Source organism: Cynocephalus volans, chromosome 17 (assembly GCF_027409185.1).
Source record: "Cynocephalus volans isolate mCynVol1 chromosome 17, mCynVol1.pri, whole genome shotgun sequence".
NCBI lineage: Eukaryota > Metazoa > Chordata > Mammalia > Dermoptera > Cynocephalidae > Cynocephalus > Cynocephalus volans.
The window spans coordinates 16,800,418-16,813,198 of record NC_084476.1 but is presented as its reverse complement, the minus strand read 5'-3'; the positions used below and the strand labels follow the sequence as shown (position 1 = coordinate 16,813,198).

Genomic DNA, 12,781 nt, shown 5'->3' with positions numbered 1-12,781 from the left:
TGGCCACCTTGAGAGGCTATGACTTCAGCAAAGTCCAGGGGCTAAATGTCAAGAACATCTTTATTTCATTAATACATAATTCACTAGAGAAAATATATATTCTTCCCTGCACCAGCCAACTGCCAAATATATATATATATGTTACAAACATACAAAAAATGTTCTAACCCACCAATAGTCAAAAGGAGCAAATTAAACAAGTTCTCATTTATCAAGATTGTTTTAATGAGACTATCCCGTGCTGGCAAGCTTGTTGTGAAACAGCACTCTTAATATTCATTCTTCCAGAACTAGCCACATACCTAGAAGCCAGGAAATATGTTGGCAGGAATGTAAATCGATATAACCCCCATGTACAGATTATATATACACAGTGCAAGTGCATAGTATAAACATGTTCACACTCATCCCAGTAATTCCATTCCTAGGAATCAATCTCAGAAGAATCCAAAGTATGGGGAGCAAAAAAGCCTTATATACAAAGTCATTCACCACTGAACTACTTCTAAAACAGTAAAAAATAAAAACAATCTAAACATGCGGTAATATAAACAAAAATGGATAAGATTGATAAAGACACACAATGAAATCTTAAAGCTATATTTACAAAGAATTGATAATATGGAGTTATTTCAAAGTTACAATGTTATATGAAAAAATAGATGACCAAACTGTAAATGATCTAAAAAAAACCTATGCATGGAAGAAAGTCTAGAAGGAAAAATATCAAAATGTTAATAGCAGTTAGGTGATTTCTGAATTTCCCATTTTTTTCTTACTAGTCTTCTGAAAAAAATTACAAAGCATATTAATAGTTCTAATCAGAATAAAATAAACTTTTATTAACCTGCTCTTTGAATTAGACTGAAGCTCAAGATTAAGAATTCAAAAAAAATGACAGTTGAGCTGTCAAGGTTGCAACTCAGACTGTGGAATAAAGGTCCCAGCTTCTCGGACTTTCTAGGAAATCCATCTCTGCCACCATTACTAGTTAAGTCTTAGCTGTTCAGGTTGTCAACTCAGTTGTTCAGGAGAGATGGGCTATGACCACAGTTAATCTGGAGGCCAGGAGCCTTGTTGCTCCTAAACGACCTAAAGCCAAGACTTCTGGTCCTGTGTTCCCCTCTCTGCTATTTAGGACACAGCAACAAGAACTGAGTGTGAATGCCATTCAGATTTCAAAGTAAGTTTATAAAAGCTTCTGGTTTTGTTTCCTTTGAAATTAAAATAAATAAAAAGAAGCGGGAAGGGCTGGCCCATGGCTTACTCAGAAGAGTGTCATGCTGATAACACCAAGGCCACGGGTTCGGATTCCTATACAGGGATGGCCGGTTCGCTTACTTGGGAGAGCGTGGTGCTGACAACACCAAGTCAAGATTACCGGTCATCTTTTAAAACAAACAAACAAACAAAAAAAACCAAACAAACAAAAAAAGAAGTGGGAAATGTCGGTCACAAGCCCCCCCCCCAAAAAAGATACCTATGGCAGTATGGCAGTGCTTATTTAAATAAACTCAACAAACAAAAGAAGGTAAACAATGACTGGAAAATGCTCATCTTGAACAATATTCATAAGCACTTATACATGAGGAGCTAAACCAAGTGCTCTTACACCCATTAAATATCTGTTTCTCACGACAAACCTATAAAATACACATTATCATCCCCATTTAAGTAACTGAGGCTCTGCTAAATGACTAGTCTGTCATCAAACCATAAGTAATTAAATCTGCAATTCAAATGACTACAGAATCTGTGTTCTCTCCACAGCACTATACTGCCTTGCTCTTATCAGTGGAAATTCCTATTAACAGCAATAAACTAGCAATGGTAAGATTTAAAAGGAGAATGAATTGGTGGGGGGAAAGCTAGAAAGAGAAACACCAGTTAGAAGCTTGTTAAACCAAGGACAGCAATGGTTATCATTAATAAACTTCCAGGCGGAAAATATTTGGCCCAATTAGACATGATCAGAAACTGACAGCCAAATATAATACTAAACAAATTGTTCTTGCCCACTGTGTATAAACATGAGTTTAATAAAGAGAGCATCAGAAAGCCTGGGGTTCTAAGTCCAGTTCTAGCTGTGTGACCAGGGAAAAGCTAACTTCTCCCTGGTTCAGTTTCCTTATCTGTAAAATGGGAAGTAATGACCTCTATTTCACAGCTTGTTGTAAAGTTTAAATATGAAACCTAAAGTGCCATTTCAATGGATACAGAATAAATAAATCTGGTTCCCCTTTTCCTTCACTTACTCTATTATCTTTCAGTCTGAACAAAAAGATAACAGAGAGGTTCCTCAAACCAAAAGCTACGTGTATAATACCATTAACAAGAGAATATGAAGAACAGTTAAAAATAACTATTTTATTTTTGTGCCAGAAGCCTACAGCATCCAATTTAAGGGTGAGCTAAGAACATTTATTGAGCTACTACCTTGCGCCCAGATACACTTCCTTGTTTAATCCTGATAAGGATTATTTGACCTAAGTGTGATTATCCAGATTTTATAATGCACAAACAGGCTGGAGAGCTCAAATATCCTGTTAGTGAAGAGCAGAGTCATGATTCAAATCCAGGTCCCACCCCATGTTCTTCCCAGTAAAAATAATAGGGTACATACATACAGTGGACTATATACAGCTATTTAAAAACACTGGGTAGCACAGGGCTAAACACACATACACACACACACACACACAAATGAGGGCATATCAACTACTGAAATCTGAATAAGGTCAGTGGACTGCACCAATGTCAATGTCCTGGTTGTGATATTATATCATAGCAATACAAGACGTTACCTCTGGGAGAACTGAGTACACAGAAATCTACTGCATGTGAATCTACAATGATCTCAAAATTAAATTTAAAAAAAAGTCTATTGCATGTGAATCTATGATTATCTGAAAAGTAAAATTAAAAAAAAAAAAAAAATAGACTGAGTAGATTTACATATATTGCCATGGCAAGAACGTTAGGTTAAAAAAAGGTTATAGATCAAAATACAGATCATGACCCTATTTAATTTTATAAAGTTTATATGTATGTATATGTATAAATATGCATTGAAAGAGTCAAGGAATTAACAGTGAACACCTTTAGAGGTAAGTTTATTGGTGATGTCTATCAATATTTTTCTAAGTATTTTACAAATTTCCTACAATGTGTATTTTTATTTTTATAGCTGGAGGGATTGGAATGCTATTTCCAATTTGAAAATAATTTGTTTTTAATGAGTGTGGAAGTAGCACAAGCCAGCCCACACTGTAACCTTCAGAGTCACACCTGTGATTAGAATTCATGTCTCTGTGCCTCTGAGCTTTAGCAAGAGTTTAAATATCACTTGCTATTGCTTCAATGTCAGTCTTGATGCCAACCCTGTGAACTTTGGCTATTTTACTCATGCTGCAATTAGTTCAAATCACATGATATCCCAAAAAGGTCCCAATACACAAAAGAAATCGCATTTACAAGTGTCTGTGCAACGTTAAAACTACGCACACCTCACAGTGAAACAGCCAACATAAGCACATAGTGTGCATTTACTCACACACACAGTCATATCAGTGGAAAGAACAGACTTGAGTTAGAGTCCTGACACAAACTCACTAAAGTTCATAAACATGCTCCTCCTTGGGTAAGGATTAAATGAGAGTTCTCCAAAAAGCCAACGTGATACATACAATCTAAGCAGTCACAATAAGTTCCTGATCTCTGTGTATTGCAAGACAAGGAAACTGACCAACAACTCATTATAAGACCACGAAAATCATTCCTAAAGTCTTTTGACTAGGACTGAAAGTAAATTAATAAATGTATGTAATAAATCTGGGCAACATTTAAATACACAAGACTCCGTTTTTCCTTCGAGGCCCAGCATAAGTAAAATATTACAACACTTATCAGGACGTCAGATATCTCCAGCTATCAATTGCCAACATATATACTTTTTTTCTCAAGCAATGGAAAATATGGATGGTTTTCCTAAGAATTCAGCTTTTAAACGTTGTTATCTTCTAAGCAAGGGAAAAAAAAAAAAAAAAAAAACAGCGTAGAGTGTAATCTCAGCTCCATTTCATCAACCACTGTCCAAACAGTGGGAGAAGGCAAGTCTGAGATCCCAAAAGCAGAGATTTGTCTATGCTCCCAGCATACCATGACTTAAAGCAAATTACTTCAATTATTCTTGCTGTAAACCAAATCTCTGCAAAAGATAAGGCATGGGATACGAATCTTGGGAATCAAAGTCTTAAATTAGATTTAACTTCTAACTTCTACTTTACAACCAAAAGCAACATCAGTGCAGAGGGTCAGAGGAGGCAGCTTTAATCAGTATGAACTTATTTTGATAATGGGACTTTATTGATTCATTAAATTATTTGTAATGGGTATATACAGGGAAAGTAGAAACAATGGAAGAAAATGTTAAAATAATTAAAAACACAAAACTAAAATAAGGAAGAGAGAGGGAAGATCAAGGGGATGATCAGGAGCCCCTGCAGTACAATGCCGGAGGGAAAGAAAGAGAAAAGGTACGTCAAAAACATCAAGGGGCTGGCCAGTTAGCTCCGCTGGTTAGAGTGCAGTGTTATAACACCAAGGTCAAGGATTCGGATCCCCATACCAGCCAGCTGCCAAAAAAAAAAAAAAATCAAGGCCTGGAACAGAAATCTAGAAGGGAACACGTAGGACCAAAGCAGCCTGGTGAGGGGAGGAATGCAATGACGAGTAAAAGCAAAGGCTCTGCAATACAAGAGGCTCTGGGCTTCAATCCTAGCTCCATCACTCCATCACTTACCAGTTTGGGGACCCTGAGCAAGTCACCTTAATTTCTCAACCTGGATTTCCTCAGCAGTAAAACAGGATAGTAGTGGTGCCTGCTTCACAGAGCTGTCGTGCACAAAACTGAGATAATCTAGAGAGCACTTGGCAAGGTTTGGCACATAGTATGTGTTCAATAAATGCCTGTTGTTATTACTAGCAATTATACATTTAGATCCTGGCCCTGCCACTTGCTAGCTGTATGACAGTGAATGCGCTGCATAACCTCACTGAGCCTCAAAACGCTGTAAATACAAGGGGGATGATAATCACCTGCCTCACAGCTCTGTGAATATTAAATAAGATAATCCATATACCTTGCACTGTCTGTCACTTGGCACAGAGTAATACTTGGCAATCCTAACTGTGGGGATAGTTGTCATCATTATCATTACATTGAGGAAGGGGCTGGAGAAATTCCCAAAGCTGGTGGAGAATTTCCCTTTAATTAGATTGAGCTAATTCTATCACTAAAGACCACCCACAGTTTTCCTTATTAAAGTCATCCAAGTTCCTTTCAGCTGCAATGTCCTAACCTCACCAGGAGTAAGGATCAAAGAGCCATTTACACCAAAGTGAACACTCACCTGGAATTTCTGGGTCTGTGCTATCTGTGGGGCCTCTCTGGCTTTAGCAAAGGCAGCACTGAGCACTTTGATTTCAGAGTTAAGTTCTTCAACCTGGAGAAAGATAAGAAATAGTAGCCAAGTATGCGACTAGGCTCTCTGCAAAGCCCAAATGCTTTTCTGGCTCAATTGTGTAGTGCTTATAAGCAAGGGCTTTGTAGTCAGAAAAGACCTGAGTGGGATTTCTGGTTTGGTCGTTTACACTAGATGACTGAGATACTTGAACCTCTTTGAGATTCAATTCTTTCAACTGTAAAATGAGGATACCACCACTCGACGAGCTATAGTGTTGTTAGGGTCAAATGAGGTAAAATGTATTGGTACTAAAATAGTGCCTGGCTCATACTAAGTGTTGCTATTATTATTTTCCATATAAGCAACCCACCCAACTACTTAGCCTGGCTAGTCCCATAATTCCTCATCTACTAGTGGCATTCTCCTATACCTCAATCAGCCATGAACTACCATGGCCACACCCTGGACTTTGCCAGCACCCACCACTGCTTCACCACTGGTGTCATGACATATTGAAGGTCTCCACTTCAGCTGGGCCATGAACTCCCAACACATGATATAAATTAAAACTACTATATTATGGGCCACATCTCTGTGGCATCTGACACTGGTGATTACTCAAATTCTTGCACTCCTTTAGCTTCTTCAGCACCAGTTGCCTGGTTAGTTTCTTACTTCTGCAACCATTCCTCTGTCTCCTTTGTGCATTCCTCTCCCTATTCCTGAAATGCTGATGTCCCCTACAATCCCATCTTCAGCCTTCTTCTCTCCCATTCTACACTCTCCCTGGATAAGGAGGTCAACTCTCTGAATTTTAACTCACACCTGTATATGAATGATTCCAAGATCAACTTCTTCAGGCCTGAGCTCTCTCCAAGCTTTAGACATGCACATCCCTCTACCTCCTGGACATCTCACCTGGATAGTCCCCGGGCTCCCAAGTCAATACTGTCTAAACAGATTCATCACCTCCACCACCGCCCCAGCTCGCCATCACACTCCATTTGCTATGTTTTGAACTGAGTCGGTGGTGCCACCATATCCCTAATCACATGAGCCAAACACCCAGAAGTCATCCTTGACCTCTCCTTCTCTGAAATCCTACACCTCATCATCAAATTTTCTCAACTTTATTGCTAACTTATAATTATTCCTAATTATTCCTAATTTTATTTCTTGAATAAGCCCCTCCCCCTCATTCCTACTTGCTGTGACCACTGCTCTAAATCAGCCTTTCTTGGCTCTCAACTAGGCTACTGGCCTCCCTGCCTCCATTTTCTCCCTCCCTGCAATCCACTCTCCCCGTCCTGCAATCCACTCTCCAAATACGGCCAGAGACAGCTCTAAAATGAAAATGTGATCATTTGAGAGCCTTCGGTGGCATGCCACCCAAGCAGCTAAATATCGAGATTAGCTCCCCCACCACCCACTGGCCCCTTGCAGCTGCTCCAACTTCTTACGCCTCGCTTAAATTTTGCACTTTGTGCTCTGGCAACCCCAAACTGTTTTGTGGTGCCACACACACAGAGCAGGCTCTTTTCTAATTTAATACCTTGACTGATGTTTTCTCTCTGTCCAGAATGGCCTCCCTATCTCTGCTTCCCTGCTGAACTAACTCCTACTCATCCTTTAAGACTCAGCTCAGGCATCTTCTCCCCTAAGTACCACTCCCTGCTCCCAGCATCCACACCTAATCTGGATCAGATCCCCTTCTCTCAGCCTCCCCAGCCCCTTGAACTTCCCTCAGTCACAACACCCATCACTCTCTTCCCTGCCAGACTTGCACAGAGAGCTGGGTTTTCTTCTCTGTGTCTGTGCCTAGAACAGTCACTGGGACCCGACAGATGGTTGTATTAACTAATGACCAAAAAATAGCACAGAATCATCAGCCACCACCCAGGATCACAAAGAAAACAACCCAGGTAGCTCTCTAACTGGTTCATGGTCATGGCCTTGCCTTTCAAAACTCCTTCATCTCAATTTTTTGTTAACCTTCAAAAGCTTAGACCTCCATTGTCCAACAGGGTAGCCACTAACCACATGTATCTCTTGGTACATGAAATGTGGTTAGTCTGAACTGAGATGTGCTGAAAGCACATCTGGACTTCAAACACTCAGTTCTGGAAAAAAAATGTTAAATACCTCATTATTACTTTTGTTTTATTGATTACATGTCGAAATGATAATGTTTGGGATATATATATTATTAAAATTAATTTCACAGTTCTTTTTACTTATTTTAATGTGGCTACTAGAAAACTTAAAATTATATATGTAACTCATATTTTTATTGGACAGCACTGGAATACACACTCCAAAAGAATTTCCAATTGACTACAGGATCCTTTCCCCAGTTTCTATACTATCGTAGCTTGCTTTTAAACTTTTTATCTAAAGCTAAAAATTCAGGGTAGAACAGGCCAGTCACAGAAGCTAATAAAGAAAAATCTCACTTCAAGTATATCAGGCATACCTCTTTTTCCTTTGATTTTAATGCCATGGTTAAACCCTGAATGGCTTTATCCCTCTTTAAACTATTTTTCTTCTCTGTAGCAATTTCTCTTTCCTTCTCTCTTAGGTCCTCCTGAAGTGCCTAAATTAGATTAGAAAAAGATTCACTAAGTTGATGCGTTCCAACCAAAAAGCACTGTAAATATATCTTTAAGAGCACACTCAAATGCAGTTATTCTATCTTATTCCTGTCAACCTGTGATTAATGTTTCCAAGTCGAGCTGAACACAGTGGCATCAGCTCCAAGTTACTGTGTTACCGCTCACGGCAACAGGGCTGGGTGATGGGAAGGGGATCAGATCAGTGAAGATGATGACAGCTATTGCTACGGGAAGGACTCCAGTGCCTTCTGGAATTTGAATACAGTCACATTAGAGTCTTTGAAACCATACCAGGTTATTTGGGGAAAATAACAGATCATTAATTTCATTCCTTAATGTTACAAAAGCTAGCAGAGAATTTGGTTTGATGGAGACTGAACTATACATTTATAGTCTGAGTTCGCTTCTAAAGATAATCACTGCTGCCTCCTTCCCGGGCTGTTGTGAGGATCAAATGAGATAATGGATATGAAAGTGCTTTCTAAGCTGGCAGGTACTACACAAATGCCAGCTGTGGTGACTGGGGGACCACGGAGCATGGGCATGTCTGAATCCTTGCTATAACCTCTTCCTAGCTATGTGATCTTGGGCAAGGGCACTCACCTCTCTGAGCCCCAGGTCTATCTGCAAAATGGGAATGCTTACTTCACAGAAGTATTGCAAAGAATGAGAAACCCTCTCTAAGGTGCCTTAAGTTTGACTGGTACACAGTAGCACCCAATAAATGACAGCTATTGTCACACAGAATTCTCTTTTGCACTCAGAATAAAACAAGAGGCAAGAACAGGATAAATCTTCGATAATTTTTTAAAAAATTGTACCAACATACCTGGATCCTCTCTTCAAAGCGATTTCTCTCCTGGTACTCCATTTGTGCAGCCTAAGAAAAAACATTAATTGGTGCCCAGATGGGACCCACAATCCAATAGCTTCCCCAGAATAATTAGAATGAGCACCTCATTTTCTTACTTTCTCCCACTGTTAAGGAATTTATTAAAACAAGTGTTTCCTCCTTCTCTCTGCCTTACCCAAAGTCCCACCTGATTTCAGTGAAGAAAACTGTGAAGACAAGCAACCCACAGTGGTTGATCACTGGCCCCACAGAAAGTAAACCAAGGTGCTGCGGAACGAAGTGAGAAAGGCCTACTCAAGGACAGCGCCAGGAAGTGGGAAAGAGGGTCAAAAGAAGGAGCAGGAACCAACGGCTGATTACAGTCGAAAATTAACTGGTGAGGCTGAAGAACTCACCACTGTGGCAGGGACAAAGACTCTGCTCCATAAAGAAATCAAAATTTTTCATGAAAATCTGCACATCCCCTAATGTGAAGGTACCACACGCAGCAGCCACCCTTGGTCCAACAAGAATGGAAGTTCTAGACTAAGACCTACCTGTACTTCCCCGTCCTGCCCATCCTCTTACAAAATAGCTTGCCATGGAGGCTGCCTAGTGTGTGGGGGAGGAGTCCAGGGAGGATTTGGGGTCAGGTACTAATAACCCACCTCTCAGAGACTGAAAAGTTTTAAACTCCTCTAAGCCTGTTTCTAAACTCAACAAGGGGACCATGATCTCTACCTATCCAGCTGGCTGAAAGGATTAAATAAGGTGGTCACTGAACCCCTCATGTGCTGCCAGGCCCAACATGGGTTAGTTCCCTTCCCCCACTACCTCTGAAGTTTCAGACCAAAGTTGGCCTCAAACCTGCCTCTAACTATAAAGGTAAAACAGACATGTACGATGCATCACGATCTTATCCTAAGAAAACCTAACTGATGAAAATAAAGTCCCTAGGCAACAACAAATTAATGCATGGTAAAACAGAGGCAAGCAGATATAGGACTGTTTTCTTAACCAACTCTTTATATGAATATGAGGCTGAGGGGAAAAAAAATGCCAGGGCCTCTGTCAAAGATGATTTCTGCTCATTCCTTAGCTGACACAGAGCTAATATTTAGAAGCCGACCATGTGTGAACCATGAGGACTGAATGTGCATTCCATCTCCTGTGGGGGGGTCTGGTCTGCTCATTAAAGTCCCCCCTTCATGTCCCATCACCTCACCTCAGTTTCTCTCTCCTTTTCTTCCCTCAGATCAGCAGAGAGTCCTTGGAGCTCTCCAGATGACACATTCTCATCAGAAGATGCCATCTGAGATTTCTCCTCTTTAAGGCACTGAATTAAAGCATCTTTGCTCTTCAAAGACAGCTTCAACTCCTCAATCAGTCTAAAAGAGAACAAAATTTAAATATTAATTCTAAGCTGTTCTCTTCGCTCAGTGGAGCAGGAGGAGGTAGGAAAAGGGGCCAGACATCTTCAAAGTATACATGTCCAATGACTGAACATAAATAGAATCACATTTTGCAGGTCAGAGATTAAGGGCCAGAATTGGTGTGACATTTAAACGGTCCAGCCTGGCCCTAGTTGATCAATGATTGCTACCACCAACAGCAGTGGATTACCAACATTTTTGGTCAAAAAATCCTCTCTCCAAAAGAAATCTGTCACCAAAGACTAAGCAAACAAAACCAATAAAGCAGAGCTGTTCCAGAGAGCATGGAAAAAAACAGGAATGTCTCTCCAAGGCTTCTCAAGGCAAAGTTTAAACAGACGCTGACTTTCAAGATAAAGGCCAAACTCCTCAGCAAGGCATTCCAAGCCCTAGTTCTTTGGGCCTAGAAGGTCAGAGGCCCCTGCTGACAGCTTCAGTCTCATCTCACAGGAAGCCATCACCCTCTCCTTTGCCATCCAGTAGCCTCACTCCCAGGTCTCTCCCAAAGCCAGGCTGTTCTGTGCCTCTACGCCTTTGCTCATGCCATTCTGTCTACCCAGAATGCCCTTGCCAGCCCTACTCCCACCTCACCTGATAAACGCCATTTGTCCTGCCAGAGCTAATTAAGCATCACCTCCCCTCAAGGACATTTTGCCACTCCTTCACCATGCCAAGTAATTCAACCTCTCTGAGCCTGTGTTTCCTCAGGTATAAAATGGGATGACTTGCGAATGCTGATTGGAGATAATCTATGTAAAACAACCCTACACTGCTCTTGGCACATGCATACAACTGCAGCAACAAATGACAGTTGCTAAAATTATGTTTTTTAACATTCAACAATTAGCATTTTGTCAGAGGACCCTCAGAAGAGACTTTCTGTAGCTAAGCCTAGAAAGCAACTTAGTTTGGTAGAAAGAACAAAGACTTGGAAGTCTGGCAGAGCTGCCCTGATGGAGTCCCAGATTCCCAGGGTGAAGGTGAGGAGGGAGGTAAAGTAGCTGAGACACCTGGCCACGCGCTGGGATGGAGAGTGCCAGGCAACACCCGTGCGATGTCCCCAAGAACCTGGAACGAGGAGTAAGATTGCCCTCTAGGGGTTCAACTCTGAAATCAACACATAATCAACTACAGGGGTAAAAAGTCACCAAACCACATACTTAAAATAGATGCACTGTGCTGTATGTAATTTATACCTTGATAAAATTGATTTTTTTTTTTAATTATCTCAGAACAAGTTCTAGATAAGGGAATGGGAAAAGTGGGGCAGACCTGGTGGGAACTGTAGCCAAGCTGGAGCACCTGGCCCATCTAAAGTGAGCAGCAGCCTCACCCCAGCAAGACTACAGGCCAGGGCCACCATATCTTCTAGGTTTCCAAAATAAGCTGGAAATCCATACTTTTATGCAAAATTCAATTTTTTTAATATTGGCAACTAATTCAAATTTTTAAAAACATTGTGAAGGCCAAATAAAATATATCTGTTAGCCATATTTGACCTGCAGGGCTCCCCAGTATTTAAGTATCCTTAAAGATACAAAATAGCTCAAAGGCCAGATTGAAGGAAATAAAGCAGCTAAAGCATGTACTTTTGAAAACAGTAGTGGGAGCCCAGAAAGATATCATCAGTGCCCATTGAAGTGAGGGTCCTGGGCCCTAAAGATTCTACAGTCTGCCCTGCCCAACAGTGAGTCACTCTGATGAAAGATCTGGATCCATTTCAGCAGGGCACAACCAAGGACCCTGCTCCAATTTTGTGCTAACCTAAACTTTCTGACCTTGGTGTAGCTTCCCAGGCAGGCCTGCCTTCAGGGAGGGAACATACTGATCTTAGGCCCACCACAAAGAGGGTCACGCCCTGAGCAGAAATCCTGTATTGGTCCCTTGGAGTGTGGCTGGGGAACATCTATCCCTGAGAGACAGATGCATTCGCGAAACTGACAAATCAGGTTTCTGTGGCTATCTAGCCAGAACTACGGGAAATCCCAGAAAGAGGCAGCCTTCTGCAAAGCCCTGACCCTACCACCCACATCCATGGAGACCCCGCCACCCAGATCACAGTCAGTACCTGATAAATATCAACCCTTCCCAAATTCCCTCACCCAAAAAAGATGAGAAGTCAAGCCTCTGCGGCACATGCTAACAGAGACCACTTTCCCCTATGATCACCTTGAAAACACACCAGGCTCTCTGTGCCACTCTCTCTGCCTGGCAGGGTGTCCTTACCCAACTCCCATGACGCCTCCTCTGATGAGCCTTCCCTGCCACACACCCAAGCAAGGCCAATCACTCCCTTGCTTTTGTCACAGCACAGAAGCCTGAAATCACCCTTATCACAGCATCTATCACAAACATCTGTCCCGGCTCCCACCCTGGGAGCTCCATATAAGCAGGACAGTGTTCATCTCTGCATTCCCGGCATGCATGCCCAAAGCCAAG

General features: G+C 41.4%; 1 protein-coding gene across 7 annotated transcripts in view; it reads right to left on the bottom strand.

Moving 5' to 3' along the window:
- Positions 1-12,781, bottom strand: part of CDK5RAP2 (CDK5 regulatory subunit associated protein 2) — a 180,901-nt gene that overhangs the window by 123,098 nt on the left and 45,022 nt on the right. For all 7 annotated transcript variants that reach the window (XM_063081771.1, XM_063081776.1, XM_063081777.1 and 4 more), the window contains exons 8-11: positions 10,135-10,297; positions 8,907-8,957; positions 7,939-8,058; positions 5,412-5,504 (exon numbers count right to left, since the gene is read on the bottom strand). In XM_063081771.1, the coding sequence (XP_062937841.1) occupies positions 5,412-5,504; positions 7,939-8,058; positions 8,907-8,957; positions 10,135-10,297 (427 nt within the window). The remainder of the gene's footprint in view (positions 1-5,411; positions 5,505-7,938; positions 8,059-8,906; positions 8,958-10,134; positions 10,298-12,781) is intronic.